The 22,076-nt window shown below is 44.7% G+C and overlaps 1 protein-coding gene across 1 annotated transcript; it reads left to right on the top strand.

Moving 5' to 3' along the window:
• The first annotated feature begins 14,742 nt into the window (after nt 1-14,742).
• Nucleotides 14,743-20,628, top strand: LOC101772826 (protease Do-like 9). The gene is made up of 9 exons (XM_004965014.3): nt 14,743-15,517; nt 16,206-16,405; nt 16,523-16,703; nt 17,428-17,619; nt 18,073-18,305; nt 18,766-18,867; nt 19,224-19,274; nt 19,819-19,923; nt 20,028-20,628. The coding sequence occupies exons 1-9, from the start codon at nt 14,866-14,868 to the stop codon at nt 20,124-20,126; spliced, it is 1,815 nt and encodes a 604-aa protein (XP_004965071.1). The 5' UTR covers nt 14,743-14,865; the 3' UTR covers nt 20,127-20,628.
• The last annotated feature ends 1,448 nt before the right edge of the window (nt 20,629-22,076 follow it).

The following is a 22,076-nucleotide window of genomic DNA, read 5'->3' on the forward strand; positions in this document are numbered from 1 at the left end:
GGCGTTTGGCAATTTGGCATGGTACGGCTCCTGCTCCAGCCTCGCCTCTCGCTCGCGTTTACCGTGTTAGAACTGGAGTAGTAAACTGACGGGTGACGCCGGCAGCCTCTACGGCGGATGTGAACTGATAAATTCCAGCAAATCCGCGCTACGAAACGGGGAGATTTTGTACGTGAGTAGGTAGATGCTACGAAGTACACCGGGAACGAGCGAGAAGGATATATCGGTGTAGGGGCCTAGGTCGAGAGGCCACCACTCTACGAGCCTTGAACAGTCTAATCAACCAAGCTATGGTTCACATGAAGCACACCAACAAAAACATCACGATTCTTTTCTATCTAGACCCGTTTGGAACACACGGGAAAAAAAAATTCTTCCAGTTGCCATCGAAATTCAGCTTGAAAATGATTCTGCACTAAACTTGTGTGAGATTACTGCCTTCCAAAATCATGTACGGTAGCCACTCCTGTCTCTGATGCAGCTTCTGAATCCTCTGGGCAGCGGCAGGGACCAGATTAATTAACAGCTGTAGGAGCAGTGTTAGATCACACAGACAGATCCGCATTAACCCGGCTCCGGTACACGCTGATCAATGCCAAGATTAGACTCTTACGGTCTGTTTTCTTCTACTTGCTAAACTTTAGCACCCGTCACATCGAATGTTTAGATACTAATTAGGAGTATTAAACGTAGACTATTTACAAAACCCATTACATAAGACGAATCTAAACGGCGAGACGAATCTATTAAGCCTAATTAGTCCATGATTTGACAATGTGTTGCTACAGTAAATATTTGCTAATGATGGATTAATTAGGCTTAATTAGGCTTAATAGATTCGTCTCGCCGTTTAGATTCTGGTTTTGTAAATAGTCTACGTTTACTACTCCTAATTAGTATCTAAACATTTGATGTGACACATGCTAAAAATAAGACACGGGAAGAAAACGCCCCCTTAAACTGCAATCTGTGGGATCCGCGTTTGATATGTTCGTCGTCGTAGGAGTAGGGAGTACTGCTAGTACGTACTAGGAACCGGGCAAAAAGAAGATTTCTCATCACATCAAACTTGCGGTACATGCATGGAGTACTAAATATAGATGAAATTAAAAACTAATTGCACAGTTTTGTTGTACTTTGCGAGACGAATCTTTTAAGCCTAATTAGTCAATGTTTGGACAATAATTCACAAATACAAACGAAACGCTACAGTGTGCTACAGTACCAGCACAGTATTTTTGCATCTCCCAATTTAGCCAACTAGACCTCAACGTAGGATAGGATACTAGGAGGAATAACTTTTCCCTGACCGTGAACTTGACGTCCTGCAAGCAAAAATCCATGCAGCTTGGCTCGTAGTCGGACTCGGACAAGCGGGGTGGCGATCGGTGAAGGACCAGTCAGGACTCAGGCGGGCGGGCGGCCCCCCCTCAACTGTCATTTTCGCTCCACGGGCCAAAAGCGAGGGGATTTTGATTTGATTTAAATTCCAGATGGGTACAAAAATAATCATCTGAAATGTGACCTTATGGTTTTATTCTGATGGGAATTGGAGGGGGAGTTCGGGCTTCAGAGAGTGAATTTCTTCTTTTTTTTGGGTTGCAGTTGGAAGGATTCTTGCCAGCAGAAGATGCGCTCTTGGAACCTACCGGGGCCCTATGTACCATGTCCCCTCGAGATTGCGTGATGACCAAAAGGGGGGAGTGGTGTATGCTGTCAAGACACAAACACGCAGCTTTTTTTCACATCCCTTTGCATCTCAGTCCCTGACTCTGAGAGGAAAATACAGTACCTCAGCGAAGGCCATGGGCCCTTTTTGACCCTCAGACCTCAGCCTCTTTGCTCACACACACACACACACACCACACCACCCGTCACATTTGACATTTCACACTTCACACATGCACCACTGGAAAAGTCCTTACACTGCATCGGTGGGCGATTTGATCCCAATGAACAGGATGCAAGTCCCCAGGAAAAAAAGAGGGTTATGACAGATAACCATAGTTTACTGGCATTATCCTTTGCCAAAGATCCCCTTCAAGCCTTCATCCCCAAAAAAGCATGGCCAACTTTGTCCATGACAAGGACATCCATCTTGATAATTGATCCCTTGCCCCCTTTGCTAGTATGTGTCAACGTATGCGTGTGTGAGAGTGATAGATGCACAGGTAGAAAAAAAAAGGCAGTCGACATACGTGTTGGATAATCTTGAGAGAGAGAGAGAGAGCAGAGAAAGGTTTCCTTCGATTTCAGGGGGGGGTGAGTAGATGAAGTTTCACGGGAGTAGGGGCAGGTGATGCGCCTAACATGGAAATGGCTCCAGTGGTGGGCAAGGCTGCATTTTCCACATGCATCGTGCATTGGAAGCAGAGGACGTCTGCTTCTGTGCGAGAGGGACTAGAGCTTGAAGTGGAAGAAGCTTATTTTGGGGCAGTGGAGCATGGATGGCTTGGGCTAGAAATGTGGTGACTGCTGCCAAACAGTTCCCCACATGGACCTATTTCCCTCCGCTTGTTTTGGCGGCAAGCTGTCATTCCATCCAACACAATAAGCTTATGCAAACTCGTAATTTTATTCTCCTTTTTACTTGTATGCTTTAGAGAAATAATGGACAGATCGGTGAAGAAGATATCACTTGCCAATAAAACTTGTTCGTAGAGGATCCTGTATGCTAAGACTACTACTCCTTGTTTGGGAGGACCCCAATCGGCTGAAACTGGGCTGCAGCATGCGGGGGTTTGGTCCAGGACTGTCACAAACTTGAGCCCCCAGATTACAACTGGATGGCCGCTGCTTGGTACGGCCAGGGCCAGAACAGGCAGCATTCATTCTTCGTGAGGAACTATATTTTATTTCTCAGACTTCTTCTTTTTTCTCTATCTCTACAGTGGCATGACTCTGCAACGAGAAAAACGGCACCGCAACTTGTTTTAGTCTAACATCACGTTAGAAAAAAAACATGGCGGCAATAATACAATAATTGTTTTCAGTCTGTCTATTCCTACAGCAAGCTAAGTTTGACATGCTTGGGTAGGTGTGAGGTTTTTTTTAAAGATTATCAATCGGATAAGCACTTCTAATATTCCATTGTGCTTTCACGTGCTTTTATCCTTATTGTCTTGGAAATATACGAGCATGGCATCTATAGCTAGAGTTGTTTTTTTTCCCGAAACATTATAGCTAGAGTTGTTTAAATATCGATTTGTAGGAAAAAAAAAGATTGCAACGATCCTCATGCAAAATCAGGGTTCCTAAAAACTAGAAGTGCAAGTTACTGCCTCCGTTCGCTTTTGAAAGGCATATTTTTCAAATCTGAAAATTCTCTTTTGATAATCTTAATTCAGTCCAACCATCCATCCACTTAATGGTTGTCTCGAGTCCGATGCAGAAGTCTTCGTTCTTCCAACCGAGATTGGCTACATGGGCATCAAGAAGGCTAGGCCTTAATGAATCGCTTGTTTACGAGGACTAGTTAGAGGCATGATTATATAGATGATAAGTAGAATGATACTCCTTTCGTCCCAAATTACTATTTGTTTTGACTTTTCTAAATACACAGATTTTGCTATGCATCTAGATATATGCTATGTCTAGATACGTAGCAAAAGCTATGTACCTAGAAAAAGCCAAAACGAATAGTAATTTGAGACAGAGGGAGTAGGTAGGATTGTTTTTCTTAGTTATATATTGTGTCAAGATTAAATAGTACTATCAAAAGAGAATGGAGAGAGTATAAATATTTTGTGCTATTAGGTTGACCCAAAAAGTTGATAAAATGAACTAAGTGGCATATCATTGTAATTCTTGCATCCCTACTAAAAACTCACCTGCATCTAGACACATTACGGTTTAGCACTTGAAACCTTTATAACTTTCCAAATTCTTCCTTGCAACCCTGATCGTCCAACTTAGCTCTTTTGTCCAAGCCTATAGTTTAGCTCTGTTGCTTCACCGTTGCTTAGGTGCCTTGTAATCTAATGTGGATCGAACCAATGTGCGATACTCTCCTCTTAAGCCAAACAAGAACAAAGTTGTCTTGTGAATATTGTCAGGGTGATAAAAAAACTTAAGTTGTGGGTGTTAAAACTGTAAACAAATAGAGATGTGGGTCGGCTTTTGAACCCGGGGTTTTGCGTGTTTATTTTGGGTGCAATGTTCTTTTTTTTTTTAAAAAAAAAGAGATGCCATGGAGATTGTTTTCAACACTGCGACTGTGCTCTCTGTTAACATATCAATTTCCTAGGACTCGCCAACAGTTGAGGGGGTGTTTGGATACCAGGTGCTAAACTTTAGCAGTGTCTGTTCGGATGCTAATTAGGAGGACTAAACATGAGCTAATTACAAAACTAATTGCACAGATGGAGTCTAATTCGCGAGACGAATCTATTAAGCCTAATTAATCCACCATTAGCAAATATTTACTGTAGCACCACATTGTCAAATCATGGACCAATTAGGCTTAATAGATTCGTCTCACGAATTAGACTTTATTTGTGCAATTAGTTTTGTAATTAGCATACGTTCAATACTCCTAATTAGTATCAAACATCCCTAAACTTTAGCGGGTGTTACCAAACACCACCTGAGTCAGCTGGTTGGTGCCATAGATGAGATATTGTCTTGTACGGAATTTTTTAAACAACTAACTCAAACTAGATGCCCACGCAATCACGCAGCTAGTATCAGTTGTCTTATTCTGACTTTAATCACTGGTTATAATTTACCCCCTCCTTTCCAAAAATATACTCAATCATTGGTTTATACTAGACCCGAGCATTTTAAGCCCAGCCTGGCTGGCCCATGGGCCCAGACTGAGCCCGATGAGCTTTGGCCTGCCCACGCTAGGCCGGGCGTGGTCGGCGAAACCAAGCTTAAAAAAATCGGGCCAGCCCGAGCCCGTCCAAATAATTAATTTCATTTATTTTTCGACTAAAAAAGAACGGGCGGCCCGACCTAACGCGAGCCCGGCCCGAAAACTCAGCCCGACAACGCCCATCGGTTGTTCGTGGGCACAAATTTTTGGCCCGAAATGAACTAGACTTTTTGTTGGCTCGAGCTCGATCCAGCCCGCAAAATGCTCATGTCTAGTTTATACTTAACCATCAATTTATATTTTACTCCCTCTGTTCCAAAAACTTAGTCGAAGATGAAGAAGTTTGATCAAGAACAAATAAAAAATAACCTGCATCTTTTTATATGAACATATAGGCTCTCCTTTCCTCAATCTTTTTTTTTAACAAAGTCAGGAGGGGAAGCCTTGACTTTTTTTAGTAATTTAATTCGCTCCCACAAGGAGTCAAATCCAGATCTGCTAGATGCTACTCAGGTGCTCCAATCACTAGGTTAGAGACCCTCTCACTGCTCTCCGCAATCTTCACTAAGCTTTGTAGCATCCTTGACATCAATATCATTCCACTGCAAGACGGGCCTACGTGAGATAGAAAAATTGTTGCCTTATCTCTTCTCCTCATCTCTTGTTCAGAAGATTCGCTCGCTCCCTCGTTGCTCTCTGCCTCTGCCGCCACCCACCGCTAGTGCCTCGTGCTTGCTGCACTACTCATCCCTGTCGTCCGAGCAACAAGCAGTGGGGCTCAAAGCTAGGCGCGGCTAGGGAACATCATTTTTATGTTATTGTCTATATAATTATTTTGCTATTTGTAGTTAAAATTGAAAAGATTTGACTTTAAAAAAATCTAAACGTAGCTAAATGTAGCTATATTCTCGGACGGAGGGAGTACACACCCTTTTGCTACACGGGAGAAAAAACAAGTTGGCCTATAAGTTGTCCTTTTGATCCATTATTATCTTATGATGCTTGCCTTGACTATGCTAATTTGTTGCAAAATGGATGTAGATGCCATCGGTTCTTCTAATTTACCTTTTTTTTAATGTTTGTTCTAGGTAGTATTCCTTAACTATGGACTATCATATATGCACCATAAAAATACTAACCTATCAAATGTTACACCATAATAATACGAACCTATCAAATCAACAACATAAGTGTTCTCATATTTCACTTATTAAAAGTCAAACTACATAATTATTATCCTTTTCCAATGACTTACTAAATTTCATAAAAGCATTATTAGTTGTCTTGAATATAGTTTTTCATAATTGTGCTTCACATTGACCCTTATTTTTTTTTAACTTTAATGCCGAATTAAATTGTGATGAGTTGTAATTTAAATGGACTATTTATGTGTATACATTCATCGTGGTGCCATGCATTGTTGTTTTTTCAGGCCATTATTGTCATCGATTACCCTAACAAATGATATATGGGAGAGTGGGTTTTTTCTTCCGGCGGAATACACATTGGTTTAGTTAGGAAACTAAATTGTGATAATTTTAGATTGTAGATAATTTTCATAATTTTATTACCTATTTTAGTTTATTCATTAATTTATTTTAATGTACTCTTCGTTTAGGCATTTGCCTTATTTTTATTCTAAACTTAAGTATTGATTACTCATATTATATGTATTCTTTTTTAACTGTATCTATTAATTGAATTATTTTTGTTCTAAATTTTATCTAGTTATTAATTGTATTTTAGGTTGACTATTGTTTAGTTATTTTTCTTCTCAACCTTTGTCGGAATCAAACTAATGTTTTTATTATTTTAGTTCTTAATTTAGAATGCTTTCCCTTTATTAATTTTATTTGACATCAACGACATTTTGGTTTAATTATCTGACAATCTCTAGCCTTTAGGAGCGAACATGGTGATTTTTTTTAACACGACAAGATAATAGCTAGTTGTCCAATACCATGTGATGTCTAGGTCCACGTGGAAACTTGCAACTATATATTAGAAGTCTATAGAAAGCGTACTTGAAAGACACGTGAGCACCGAAAAGGCACTGCCATCCAGTCCAAGCATCTTCGTGCGCCTTTGCCCTTGTTGGTCAAAAATGGCCGGTAGCTGGATAGGCCATGCCGGAGGCCAGGTAGCCAGTGCATGCGCTGCTCGCCGACGCCGAGCACTTCCGCTGCCAGTTCCCCAGCGCAGCAGGTCGTCGTCAGCCCAAGTGCGAAAAGGATCCCCCCAACCCAAAGACGATCACGTGACACCAGCTAGTAGTGCCGTTGTGTCGCCTTTTCCGTCCCTGCCGCCGGCCCCCTTTCTTGCCGGAGGCATCGCAGCAGCCGGCCAGCCCCTCCCTGTTGGCATGGACGGCCTCCACGCCTCCGTCTCCCGCCCATACCTGCGCTGATGTGTCGACGACAAATCGCATTTTATCATGTAATATTCTCGTCTCACCGGGCTTTGCAATTCACGATCCGCAGGTAGAACACATGCACGGGCCGGGCTTGCACATCAACTGTTTTTCCGTCACGTCTGGTCGTTTCTTCCACGTCGTCGTCGTCGCCGATCGATCGATCGCCGGTGTCCGGTGACCAGTGGGCTCTCCATGCATCACACAGCAAGTTTTCGACACGGCGATTAGGGCGAACAGTGGCTGAAAACTACGGGTCTACAGCCCGATCGACCGACCCCATGCACAGGCCATCATATAGCTCCGCTAGAACACGAACAGGTCAGGTCGTACGATCGATCGGGACGCCGGGGAGCAGTGGCCCAGCTCTCGAGCTCTCCCACTGTCCGCTCTCGCCAGAGGAAGAGACAAATAAACCTGCGGCTGCCATGGGTCTAAGCACGGAAAGGGATCGGAGGGCGTGTCGACGACGTCGCCGTCGTCGTCGACCAGTAGCGGCGGTATAGTAGTAGCCCATGCATGATTGGCGGCATGGCGTAGGGCGCCTGTTCATGACACGAGATGCATGAACGTAACGCGCGCGCACGTCTTTATGAGAGATAGAGGCTCTGGGACCGGGCGGCCAAAGAAATGTGGAATCCTCCACGACTCGTTGCGGATCGATCGGCACAAGTGATGCAGTGAAAAGAAAAGGAAAACATGTGCGCCTCGATCGAACATTTGGTGCTAGGAGGGAAATGGGAAACAAAATTCGAGTCGAACAGGACTTCGCCGGAGACGGCGACACATATGTTTCATATGGGCAAGTTGAGAGACCAAGTTTCGCGTGTCTGAGATCACAAAGAATCATTTGTGGAAGAATAAAGATTCACCACACATGCACACAGTAGCTAATTAGCATCGTACTCAGCGTCACATTTTATAGTTAATCGTGCAACAAAAAAAGAGAGGGCTGGTATCGTGCTCCTGTTTACCATTTTACCAACACAAGCACATCTGGTCACTGAAAAGCCTGGGAACCTCTGACAGAAAGCTGAAAGGCACCCAGCAGCCATGGCATGCACTTTCCCCATTTAACTGAACCACGCATACTGCGGTGCCAGCCCCCGAGAATTGCAAATCCTGGCGACCTGAAGGGCGCGCGCAGCTTTTCTCAGCTCCCCCTTCTCGATCACTCACCACCGCTAAGCTTTGCTCACCATGGCCGGCTGCCCCTTCTGCTGCCGCTGCAGCAGATGAGCTGCTGCGCCACTGAACAGTGGATGTCAAGAGATTCGCCTTTGGACTGTAACTGTCAAGTGTTACTTCGGCGCTCTTTCTACAGCGAGATGGCGACCGTCTCGCATGCATTTAAACAGCATGGGAGGGGGTGGATGGAGATGGAGGGGGGAATCTGTGTTTACGTGCATGCGAAATGAAAAACATATCCTCCAGCCTTTGAGATGAAATTCAGTAGAAAGCCCTTTTTTTTTTACTGACGAACAAACCGTGACAAGGCCTCCCGTGCCGTGCAACTTGACTTTCACAGTGAGTGAGAAGGAGAAGGCTGGGTCAATCCTCACGTCGATCCGTGCCGTCCCTTGCCTTGATCCGACGGCTTGTCAAACTTTCCCGACCCCCATGACACGATGCAGTGAGAGCTGTAGAGGAAAAACCATCTCAGTTCAATTTCGACACCTACCCTCCTGGAGACGCCGCACTGTGTCTCACTAACTTCGTGGCCCTGCCTGAGGACACTGGACAAGACAACAGTAGCTCATAAGCATACGAGAGACGTATGAGGCCGCCGTATGCAAAGCCATTTGACATAAAGAAGCATGTGTACACGTACCCGTGGTAACAGTCCGCCTTTTGTTTTATACGGAGGAGCACGACTGCACGAGATCCTGAGCATTGTTGCATGCGCAGCATACCTGACTTTCCTGAGAATGACGAGATATAAAGCCTTTCCTCACTAACTGAATCAGCTTTAGCATTTGAAAAAGAACTAATTAAAGAGAGATTGATGAGATGGCAAGGGTCACAATCATACTTAATGATTGTATTGTAACTGCACCATCAGCTTTACCGTGTGTCTGTCTAAACTCTTAGAGCTTTGAGAGGTAATAAACTCTGAACTCAGAGCTTTTGCAACCTCAAACTCTAAAACTTTCAAGTTTTTACGAAGTACTCCCTCCATCTCAAATTATAAGTCGCTTTGATTTTTTTTACATCTACTTTGCTATGCATCTAGACATATTGTTATATCTATATGCATAGCAAAGTGAATGTATCAAAAAATTCAAAACGACTTATAATTTAAGATGGAGGGAGTACTTCAGGATGGAACCACATACTACTTCATGATTAATTGATAGATGCAGCAGCATAATGTGCTGCATGCGCAGTGCAACCAATGCAAGCTCTCGCTCGCGACGCATCAATGCCGCCAACGCGGCGCCGCCTGGTCCATCCTCACCGGATAATCTCCGAAGATCTCGAGCCCGGCACGGCCAGGCCCCCCCAGGCAGAAGGATCGACACCGCATCGCCGAGGAGATCGAGCGACAGAGACACAGCGGCGACGTCGGAACACGTACCAGCTGATCACAAAGACCTAACCTAACCACACTGTATCGCAGTCCAACGCGATGGCAACGGCGATCGAGTTGCCGAGATACGCACGAGATCATGGCCCCTGCCTGCGTCGTTGTTCGGTAACAGTCGCGGCATGCAAATTGTTCTTGGGATGCTATGCTTCCAGGTACGGTGTAAATGGACAGCTGAATGACAACCAACAACAGCGCCGTACGTACCCCCGGGCTGCTGCTGTTCTTGGCGCCAACGTTATCCCAGGCATCTAACATCTAACGACGTAGGGTCCATGCATCCCTCCCGGCCGGTCCAGAGCGTCTTCTCGCAGCAGGCTGATCATGGCGGTAAACAGGGCGAGCCGTTGTATCCTTGCTAGGGCTCAGTGGCTCACTGCAGGTGCACAGGGTGTGGTGGTACCTTTGGGGGTATGATTATCGGATCCCTACTATAATTATTGGATGAACACTTTGGTGTAACCCCACTCATGATTAAAGCGGGAATTTCCCGCGGTACGGTTTTGGATGAACGGCATCGGGTCGCATAATTGGATCCGCGGCGTACTTTGTGATTAGTACATATTGATTCTTATCTTTTGGTGCGTGAGCGCAAACGTAAGCATATATGAAGCATCAGCATGTGTTTAAGGTGCAGGGTAAGTTCGCTCGACTGCGTGTTTGAGAAAAAAAAAATCCATAGTGCAGAAACTAGCAATGTTGCTGTTCACTGTTTTTTTAAAAAAAACGAGGATGTTGTTCATATGTTCAATATCTATGGCAATTTCCAGAGTTCCATTGCTGCCATGTCCAAAGAGAGAAAGGTTGGGTGGCGATCCACGCACCAGTGCAGAGCTAACAGCAAGACCGTGCACAAGGCATCAACTCAACTCAAATCAAGTGCTCAGGGGGTCAGGGTATGGCCATTCAACTGAGGGACCTGCCACTGAACTGGACGCCAACACCTACTACTGCCTAGCGACTACGAGTATGCTCCCTGAAAAAATGATGGCCAGGGGGACACAAGTGTCACCTCACCAACTCACAGATCCTGCTACCGCTAGCTCGGCTTCTCTTCATCTCCCCACCCGCCCATCTTTACAGAGGGGAATGCACATGGAAAAGGGAGAATTATTGGGGGGCACGGCACCAGGGCCGCTTGTTCCTTCTCACCCATTGGTTCTCTGACCGCCCTGACTGATGGATTCCTCACCGAGCAGCAACGGTGCCGGCATCAGTCCATGGGGTTTGGTTGGTCACGGCCGCAGGGGACGAAAGGGATCTCCCGGCCATGGGAAAAAAATAACAGCCGTCAGGTCAGGAAAGACGCGGCCACAGCTTGTTGGGGCAATTATTTGAAGGGTGCTCAAGAACAAGAAGGGCTCGCCGGATAGGGGGTGTGCGAGCACAGTTTGGGAGGTGGCTACACACACATGCACTTGGGAAACCTAGGGCTGTGTACGCTTTTCCTGCTTTGTGCAAAAATGCAAGGCTGATGTAATGCATTTATGATTAAATGTTTGGTACAATGCATGCTGCTTCAATAGTGGCATATCTCTATCTATGTTCCTTGGCTGCAGTTTCTAAATTAAAGTCAAGAGTGAAGCGTCAGAAGAGAAAAGTAACTGGTGGAAGCATATGTAGGTGTGTTTGTTTCTTTAGCACCTTCTAAAATTTCTGTCACATCGAATGTTTAGATACTAATTAGTAATATTAAACATAGGCTAATTATAAAACTAATTGCATAGATGGAGACTAATTTGCGAGACGAATCTATTAAGCCTAATTAGTCCATAATTTGACAATGTGATGCTGCAGTAAACATGTGCTAATGATGGATTAATTAGGCTTAATAGATTCTTATTAGCTTCCATATGTGTAATTAGTTTATAATTAGCTCATATTTAGTCCTCATAATTAACCTCCAAATATTTGATGTGATATGAATTTTAGTGAGGACTAAAGATCCAAACACCCTCGTAGTCAAAATCTTATCGAAACGCACAAGGCACATACTGTGTGCAATGAATCTAGATAGCAGATTAGCAATGATGGGTTCAATTGACTTCCTCATATGTATTCACTTTCTCGTGTTATCTCCCCTAGCCGTGAGCCCGTGAGGCCGTGACTACACTGTTTTGCATTATGACTCATACACAAAACCTTGAAAAACAAATGACTCCTACGAGCTCTGACAGTGAGATTTTCCATTTCCCTCTGCATAGACTCCTTCATCCAACCAGAGTTAGGTCTTGTTTAGTTGGCCAAATTAGGAGGTGCCAAATTACTATGCTGGCACTGTAGCATACTGCAGCGTTTCGTTTGTATTTGTGAATTATTGTCCAAACATTGACTAATTAGGCTCAAAAGATTCGTCTCACAAAGTACAACAAAACTGTGCAATTAATTTTTAATTTCATCTACATTTAGTACTCCATGCATGTACCGCAAGTTTGATGTGATGGGGAATCTTCTTTTTGCATAGTGACAAAGTTGAAAGTTGGGGGTGAAGTAAACACGGGCTTATTCCAAGAGTAAATAGCTCTGCTGCCTTGTTATTAATTGTCTGAAGGACTTTCCTTTCAAAAAACATTATCTGAAGGACTAGGACGTGCAGCTATCGTAATGAGCACAAACAGTTAAGTAGTTAACTGGCAATTTTGATACTTATCGCGCCATCTCATTCAGTTTTAATTGTGAAAACAATGCAACTGGGATGTCGTTGAAATTATGCCTGCTAGATAGCATTGTTTGTACTTTTGTAGTTATGGTCTTATGAACAAGTTAAAATGGCATCACTTTCAGGAAGCTTGTTATGCCAGCTGTCCGCAGTCTGGACTCCAGTTTCAAATTGGTGCTTATGATTGCTGACATAAACAAAGCGAACTAGCCATGTGTTTGTCAATGACAAATTAAAGGACCTCTGACCATTCACGATAGCTGGGCTTGTTTGGCTCCATCGTGTTAAAGTTTAACACCTGTCACATTCGATGGAGTGTAATTCGCGAGACGAATCTATTAAGCCTAATTAGCTCATGATTTGACAATGTGGTGCTACAGTAACCATTTGCTAATGATGGATTAATTAGGCTTAATAGATTCGTCTCGTAAATTAGCATAGGGTTCTACAATTAGTTTTATAATTAGCTCATGTTTAGTTCTTCTAATTAGCATTTGAACATCCGATGTGACACTGTTAAAATTTAACACCTCGTATCCAAACACCCTAGTTACCTTTCCGGAGAGGGTTAAATCTTGTTCCAGAAGTACTACAGAGACAGAGATCTTGTTTAGTTGTCAAAATTGGAAGTGTCAAAATTACTATGCCGGTACTGTAGCTCACTGTAGTGTTTCGTTTGTATTTGTGAATTATTGTCCAAACATTAACTAATTAGGCTCAAAAGATTCGTCTTGCAAAGTACAACAAAACTGTGCAATTAGTTTTTAATTTCATCTACATTTAGTACTCCATACATGTACCGCAAGTTTGATGTGATGGGAATCTTCTTTTTGCATAGTACCAAAGTTGGGAGTTGGGAGTGAAGTAAACAAGGGGTAAACCAGACCAACAAGGGCAGAGTCCACCAAACAGATGAAGCCTCAGAAGTCAAATCTTGTTCCAGAATCCTGGAATAAGAAAAGCGTAATCAGTCGACGGATAACAAACACTAAGATCAGACACCTGCAACTGCAATTCATTGTGTGGTTCAGAATACATTTTCTGAATTCACAACTCCATTATTATTTCAGAACGAAGTGCTGAAAGCAATTCACAACTCATTCTTCATTAGCCCTAAAGAAAAACTCAACCTTCATTACAAGAAACAAATGAATCGCTGGAAATATCAAAACAACATATGTGGTTATAAGGCAAGTCATGTTCAAGTGGGTTTGTCAGATAAACAACTCATTACTTCAGAATGTTGGACACTAAAGTTATCATCATTCATTCATCAGGTGGCACTTAGCTAGTTGGCATTAACCCACAAGATGCCAATGACACAATCCCCATCCCAGTGTGAGAGCACTCGCAGAATGCCAGAGTCATCTTCCTTCAGAGATGAACGAACAAGCTTAGCCACCGGTGGGCCTGACAGGAACACCAGTTGGCCGGACGCCCGCGGGCATGCGGAGTCCAGTTAATGCCCCGGTGAGCCCGCACACCGAAGCGCGCGACGCGAGCATCAGACAGCACCTCTGCAGTGGAATTGACCGGCGATCAAGTACAGGCAGCACGTCTGCAGTTGATTTGACCAACACGCTTGCCGCTCGCAAATCGGGGCGGACAGAGGGTACGAACGAGGGAAAAGGACCGGCACAGGAGCCGATGACCCACCGCGAAAGTACTGGTGCTGGTAGTGGAAGAAGCATCTACGGCCGAGAGATCTTATCGTGCCACTGCAATCAGAGAGGAGGAGATTGACTGGAGCGCGCAATGGGTGCTCTTGGTTCCTGAGGATTTTTCTTTGCTGAATTGGTTACTGAATCTTTGGTAGCAGTTGCAAAATTTGGTCGGAGGTTAGGAGCAGCAAAATCCAATGCAAATGCGGTGATTTCTTCTGTTTCGGAATGAGAGGCAATCGTAGTACTAGTTCATATATGCAACCACGCGCGACTGATCTGCGGTTTGCTTGGAGGGAAGCAAACTCCGTCAGGATCAAAAGCCTATGGCGGCGAGGGTAGAATACGGATCACGAAACAAAGATCCAGAAGAGAATTGGGGAAGGATCTAAGAAAATAAGAAATCAGTGGCAGCCCATTTAGTCCAGTGCAATTTCAGCCCGGCCCGGGGTGGAAACGACAAACGAGGAGCAGCCGTGGCTGCAGAACCCCCTCAAAAAAAAAAAAAAAGCCGTGGCTGCAGAAGCTTCCGCTTTCATCGTACAAAGGCGTAAACTAAAAGAGCCGCGCCACAACCGCTCGTGCGCCCACTTCGGGCTCGAACCCGACCGCACGTTCGCGCCCGAGACAACGCACACGAACCGCCCGACCCAGCTAGTTCCCCGTCTCGGTCCTTCTAGGCTTCTAGCACCTCCGCCCGCCGCCGGCGAGGCGAAACCCTAGCTCGCCTCCATGGTCGGCCACGGCCACGCCTCCGGCGGCAAGCGCAAGCGCGGCCGCAAGCCCAATCCGCGGGCGCCCGACTCCCCCGATGACAACCACAACCACCACCACCCTGCGCCATCCTCTTCGCCCCTCGCCACCGCCGCCGCCGGGGCGTCGGACTCCCCCGACCCCGAGCCGGCCTCGTCCTCCCCCGCGCTCCGCCACCGGGGCCGCAAGTCCCGGCGCGTCCGCAACGAGCCGCCCTCCGAGGCCGATGCCGCCCACTCGCCCTCGCCTCCGCCGCGCCGGGGCGGGCCCAAGGGGGCGCCCAACGGTGGGGCGGAGGCGGCGGAGCCGTCGCGGCGGGAGCTGGCTGTGAGCATGGTGGAGGTGCCCGCGGCGATGGAGCCCCTGCGGTGGGAGCAGGTCGTGAAGGTGATGCCGTCGATGGACGCCGTGGTGAAGGTGTTCTGCGTCCACACGGAGCCCAATTTCTCGCTGCCGTGGCAGAGGAAGCGGCAGTACAGCTCCAGCAGTAGCGGGTTCATCATTGGGGGCCGCAGGGTGCTCACCAACGCCCACTCGGTTGAGCATCATACCCAGGTCAAGCTCAAGAAGCGCGGCTCCGACACTAAATACCTCGCTACTGTCCTTGCCATAGGAACCGAGTGTGACATTGGTATGTATGACTGGACTAGCCTGATTGTCACCATTTTAGCTGTGAAGTATTTTAAAATTGACATATACCTTTTTAATGTGAACTAATAGTTGTAGTTGTACTTGCGATAGTTGAAGCTTGATGCTTGCAGTATCTGACAAAATGGCAATGTTCTGTAGGTGTAGGCCTGAAAGGTAGCAGCTCTTTCGTTGCTATCCAATGTCAATTACATTTTGAATTAAAGATGTGTCAAACTGTTAATGACTTCTTACTTTTCACATTAGAAGATCATTGTCTGCTTGGTTCTTTTGTATAATGTTGATATGCGAATATAGGATGCCTGCTACAATATGAGAGCTGTACATGCTACATTTATGTGTCTTTGGTCATATAGAATTGCATGCTAGTAAGTGTGAACCTAAGTAGAACAGGTGCATTGCAAGTTTGGGTTGAAGAATATAATAAAATCACGCAATTGTTCTGGCGGATAAGAAGATTATAGGGAAAATTTTACTAGAGCTTGTTTGTATGCACCCCTCCAAACTGAGATCTTAGCACTGTCATGAAGCCGTGTTGGTCCATCAACTAGATCGGATTAAATATTCAAATAACGCTTTGCCAAAATTTGCAGCTTCTTCTAACAAAAAGATTCCCAATAAATGAACTTTGTTGTTTAGTTCATTAACCACAATTGAGCTTTCTATTACAGCAATGTTAACTGTTGAGGATGATGAATTCTGGGAAGGGGTTTCGCCTGTGGAGTTCGGGTCACTGCCAGCACTCCAGGATGCTGTAACTGTTGTTGGTTACCCAATTGGAGGCGATACTATCTCGGTGACTAGTGGTGTAGTATCTAGGATTGAAATTCTGTCATATGTTCATGGTTCTACAGAGCTTCTTGGGTTACAGGTATTTATTTTATTATATTTTGCATACTTTTACTTATAGCTTTGCTTTTTCATACATGGAACTACAACTAACCTCCTTTTTGAAAACTTATGTTTCCTGTATATTACTCATGAACAGATAGATGCAGCTATAAATTCAGGAAATTCAGGTGGGCCTGCTTTTAATGACAAGGGTAAATGCGTTGGTATAGCTTTTCAATCTCTTAAGCATGAAGATGCAGAGAACATTGGCTATGTCATACCCACCCCTGTTATCAAGCACTTCATTGAAGACTACGAAAAATCCGGAGAATACACAGGTACCTTCCTGTTCTATTTTTGTATAGCCTATTTTCTTGAGACATGCATCCATGGTCTGTGTGATGGGACTTGAATCCAATGAATGTTTGTTTGTGTAGGAACATCTTATTCTTGTCTATCAGCTAGCATGCCATTATGGTTGCGAGGACTGATGTTATAGTCAACATAAAACTCAAGAGTTCTTTGGCCGTGCACACATTACAGAGAAATAGCTGCTTTCTAGACAAAAATTGTAACTTAACTCTGTTTACCATCTTGGAAAAAAAGGAATTAGTATTGCCAAATGTCAACTCTATAGTGCACCATAACCTTTTGGAGGCATGTAAAAATAGTTTGAGCTTCATCATTAGACTAAAACTGTCAAATATTCATTTCATTGGTAGATCTGAGATGCTCCCCAGTGGTAAAGAACAATGACCAGCGAGCTTGTGAAAAAAACACTCCCCTGTCTGTGCTTAGCTCTAATTGTGTCAAAATCTTTCTAGTTCAAAGAAATATTTGTATCATTTTGTGCTCTACATGGGATTAAACTTTCCATTGCATGGGTTGGTTGTTCTTCCTTTGGCCTGGTTATCATTGGTGGGGATCCTTTTCATATCAATAAATTATTGTAGTCATTCTCATAGTACTTCTGATTGTACTTTGTACTCTGATGTGTACTCCTTTTTGCACCTATGTTCTTCTGGATCAAGTTGTATGTGATTTGCTAATGTTATGTTGCAGGTTTCCCTATACTTGGTATAGAATGGCAGAAAATGGAAAATCCTGATCTCCGCAAGGCAATGGGAATGAAATCTGACCAAAAGGGTGTTCGTGTACGAAGGGTTGAGCCAACTGCTCCTGAATCTGGATGCCTCCATCCTTCTGATATTATCCTTAGCTTTGACGGTATTGATATTGCCAATGATGGTACAGGTTAGTCCTTGCTTCACACGATTGCATATGTGATTTTCACTATTTTTGTGATTTAATAACTTGTCTGCAATGGTAAAGAGATTTTGTATTACAAGTGCTCTTGATGTAAAAGCTGTTCTGTCATCGGATGTTCTCCAATGATCAGGCAACGACGTAGTCATTATTTTCAATTTCATTTAGATAACTGATTAGAAGTTGTATACCATTTTTATGGTGCACTTGTAGTTAATGAACCTGATTATGGTGATTAGATTTTAGTCTCATGTTTCTATTCAAATATGCTCTTGCTCTATGCATGTTGGAGATATGGGATAACTCAACGGTCTTGAACTTTGTATATTTATATCTTCCCATCCAGGTTAACTTACCATATCATGTTATCCAGTTAAAATCCAATGAGAAAAATTGAGTAAATGGTTTCTTCTTGCTCTTTCTCATTCCCTGGTCATCCAGTTCCTTTTAGGCATGGTGAGCGCATTGGATTCAGCTACCTTGTTTCTCAGAAGTACACTGGTGAGAAGGCACGTGTGAAACTACTGCGCAACTCAAAAATTCATGAATTTAACATAAAGCTAGCAACCCACAAAAGACTCATTCCAGCTCATATCAAGGGAAGGCCTCCGTCATATTACATTGTTGCTGGCTTTGTTTTTACGGTCGTGTCTGTTCCATATCTTCGATCTGAGGTATGCTGTCTTTTTTCTCCTATGCCTTTTGGTCTGAGTTACGAAATAATCAAGACAGTAAATCTTTGTTTGTCTGTTACATTTCCTGCTCGCTGCTTCATGTGTGTTTTAACCTCAGTGCTCTTTAAAAGACAACTCAATAGCTGCTAGAGAAGCCCATCTATAGCTGTCCACTTTACGGGACAGGTTATTTATTTATTTATTTATTGCACTTAAGTTGTTTTCTGTCATGCTAGAGATTTTCTATTCCTGGAGCAGCTATCTTCATATTACCAAACTTCAGTTCCTTTTCATGGAGTAGCCACTTCTCACCCCTGTACAATTTGATATGCCATAAATGTCTTTGGAATCATGTTTTGGCCATTTCCCGCTGTGCAAATTGGTGCCGTTTCTTCTTCCACTTCAGATTTATGGGGTAGAAATTTTGATCCTATTGACTAACTAAAGTGCTATCTGCCAGTATGGAAAAGACTATGAATATGATGCCCCAGTCAAGTTGTTGGACAAGCACTCGCATGCAATGGCGCAGTCTCCTGATGAGCAGCTTGTGGTGGTCTCACAGGTATTTTCTTTCTATCTGAATGGGTCATGCAAACTTTCATTTACAAAAGGTTGTGTTTGGAAGGCAGCCGCAGCTCACCGCGTTAAGGTTCAGCGTGCCACAATCGTTTAGGCAGCCGTTTGATTTCTGATGCATGTTAGGCTTGCTGCAGAATGTTAGCCATGTCACCCGTAGTTTGCTGCAGAAATTGATGCCGAATTGTCCGCAACAGCTGTATGTTGCGGCACGCCCGATGTTAGCGTGGTCAGTTATGGAAATGATCCAAACAGACCCAAAAGCACAGCTAATCCATTTCTATTTGCTCTGGAGCTTATTGTACAATTAATACTAATTTTATTTTCTGATGAATGTTTCAGGTGCTTGTGTCAGATATAAATATTGGTTATGAAGATATTGTCAATATTCAGGTAACAGTGGCTTCTATAACATGAACTTTGTGTATTTGCAGGATTTTTGCATGAAGTTACTGCTAGTAAACCAATATATATACTTAATAACTTTTGTCTGCACCCCATGGTTATGCTCACACTGCATCAATGGTCAAAGGATCTGTTGTGCTCCCTTTGGCCTTTTTGTGTGCATGCCAATCTAATATTTGAAATTTATTTATTTATTTGTGTTAAGATAGAACAAGGACAGACTACATAAGCATGCTTGTGAACAGTTTGTTCACACTTCACAATAATATATAGCCTCGTGTAAGAGCAAAAATCAGCGATCGAAATAATGTACAGGATATTGCATCATCTAAATAAAGTACCTTTTGAACAGGTATATTTCAGCAGTAACACCAGTGTTTGTTTGAAGTTTAGTATGTCTATTGAAACTTTCTTAGTGCCGTTTGTGATTGATAATAATGACATGTAGCAATTTCAATATTTTGTGTTTTTAGAGGGTGCAGTATATGCTGCTCTTTTCAGATTTAATCATTTGCTATTATGTTATTTATAGGTTCTTGCCTTCAATGGCACACCTGTTAAAAACTTGAAGCACCTAGCGACAATGGTGGAAGAGTGCAACGAGGCATTCTTGAAATTTGATCTGGACTATGATCAGGTATCTGACGCTCAAACAAAAGCTTGGTTAACCTTGTTCTCGTCCTCTTATTTCATTACCAAATTTGTCATTCGTTTTGGTTAATGCTTCTTATGATCTTGCAGCTCGTTGTTCTGGAGACGAAAACTGCAAAGGCTGCAACTCAGGATATTCTGACAACACATTGTATACCTTCGGCTATGTCAGAAGACCTGAAGAGCTAAGGAAAGAGATGCTGGCTGGTACAACCAGATGATCCTACAATCCTTTCTGGGACTGGAACATGCTTCACATTGTTGATCGGTGCAGCTCCGGTTTCACGAGACGCACTGAACGAAATCCATTGCAGGTGAGGTTCTGCATGTGGAAGAGTGGAAACTCGAATGTATCTTGTCGGCACCAAAGAAAGCATAGCAAGCATAACATACTCTCAAAAGTCAGATCGATGAGACTGAATGGCGCATCGAGTCATTCAGGAGCGGTAGTAGGATAGATGAAGAAAACAAAGTTTTGCTCGTATTCCATTTATTAAGTCCACATCCGGAAAGTCATCATGAGGAATGTAGCGTATCCCCATTTGCCATGGTTGGTCTGATGATACTTTCACTTTAGACGTGTGTGGTCCGGTTGTCAAGAGCATACTTTTCTGTATCATCATTTCTTTGTTGTGCGGAGTACTCAAAGTTCTTCCCGGCAAAATCGTATCTTGGGTGGCTTTAATTTGCTTGCGCCAGTTTTCTGTGTCCTCGATTGACCTCGGCTGTTATGATGTCAATTGCAACCAAAGTGACCTGACTTCGAGCTCAAGGAAGAAGAGGATTCGCTTGGGCCCTGGGCGCGTCTCGATTGCTGAACTTTTACTCGCTTGGTGTTGGTGTGGTGTATCCCTTCGTTTGGACGCAAATCCTCCATGCTTCGGTGTCCCCTGTTTGGCACGATCCTGGTTGGTCGCTTGTGTGATTCCCGTCCCTTTCGCTGCCACTCGCGCTCGCATCCAAATTGTACGAGCGTTGACAGGTCGGGAAATGCTTGGTCTCTACGTAGCCTTTTTCTGCGTGTCGTATCGTTGGTATTGGCCGCTACTCGCGCACGGACCTGGCCATATGTGTGACAGCGATAGCACAAGAGCTCTGTTGCTTGGAAATGGCAAGCTCGTGAACTGGGAGCACGATTGGCTAATCGAACATGTGTTTCTAAATGGCAAGCTCGTGAACTGGGAGCACGATTGGCAAATCGAACTTCTGTTTCTCTGTCCTAGTCCTTGGTAATACATGTCATCAGTCTGTACATCACAAGATAAGGATTTGCTCCTCATTTCCTCCATTTTTTTGATTGATAAGGATGTTTTTGGTGATGGACCAAGTTATCCTTTTATATCTTACGTGAAGTCAAAGATCAAATGATCGGTGAATACTCTGGTTTACCCACTACTAAACACTGGGTCACGGTTCACCCACCCATTAGGGCCGTGACAGCCGGCAGGTTCTGCCGTGAGCAGTAACAATCTGCGTTACATCCCAGGACATGGATCTCCTTGGCGTGAGCGCCGGCAGGCCGAGCAGCGACTGGCGCAGAGCTCCAGCGATGCAGGCGCACGCGCTGTGCGCCGGCAGCGCCACGCCAGGTGAGGTGATGGGCACAGCGCGACACCACATGGCCATGCCCGTGCCTTGCGGCCGTGCGTCGTGCGCGCGCATCGCCGCGTCGCCTTGCCATGCCACACGCCCACACCCACACCCACACGCTGCGCGAGGCGCTGGCTCGCTGTGGTGTGGCGCAACGGGCAGTCGGGCACCCGGCACCAGCGGCACGCGGTGCCCCGTCGCCACGTGAGTACGTGTAGGTGCGTGACGCCTGCCGCACCCCGGCACCCGCACCGCCGACGCCCTGCCGGTGCCATGCATGCGGCCGCTGCCGAAAAAGTTATGGAGCCGGCCACGCCGCGGCTGCAGCGCCTCCCCGGACTGGAGCGCGCCTGTATTAACGCCAGGCGGACACCGCTCCTGTGTCCTGGCAGTTTGCACAGAGCAGACGCTGTTTCAGATATCACAAGTTGTTTTTGAGTTCACATTTGGCTCTCCAAACTTGAATGGTGGTCGTCTGTTGTTTATTCCGTCCAGGTCGTATAGAAGATCTCTTGCTGTCTTGCATGCGTATCGCCGCCCGGTTTTGAG

This window comes from Setaria italica, chromosome IV (genome assembly GCF_000263155.2).
Source record: "Setaria italica strain Yugu1 chromosome IV, Setaria_italica_v2.0, whole genome shotgun sequence".
In the NCBI taxonomy this organism is placed as follows: domain Eukaryota; kingdom Viridiplantae; phylum Streptophyta; class Magnoliopsida; order Poales; family Poaceae; genus Setaria; species Setaria italica.

Bases quoted from the DNA above. Each gene is read 5' to 3' on its own strand.
- LOC101772826 (XM_004965014.3), top strand. From the start codon at position 14,866: ATGGTCGGCCACGGCCACGCCTCCGGCGGCAAGCGCAAGCGCGGCCGC. The intron at 19,275-19,818 runs GTAACAGTGGCT...TGTTATTTATAG, and splicing joins AAGATATTGTCAATATTCAG to GTTCTTGCCTTCAATGGCAC. The intron at 19,924-20,027 runs GTATCTGACGCT...ATGATCTTGCAG, and splicing joins TTGATCTGGACTATGATCAG to CTCGTTGTTCTGGAGACGAA.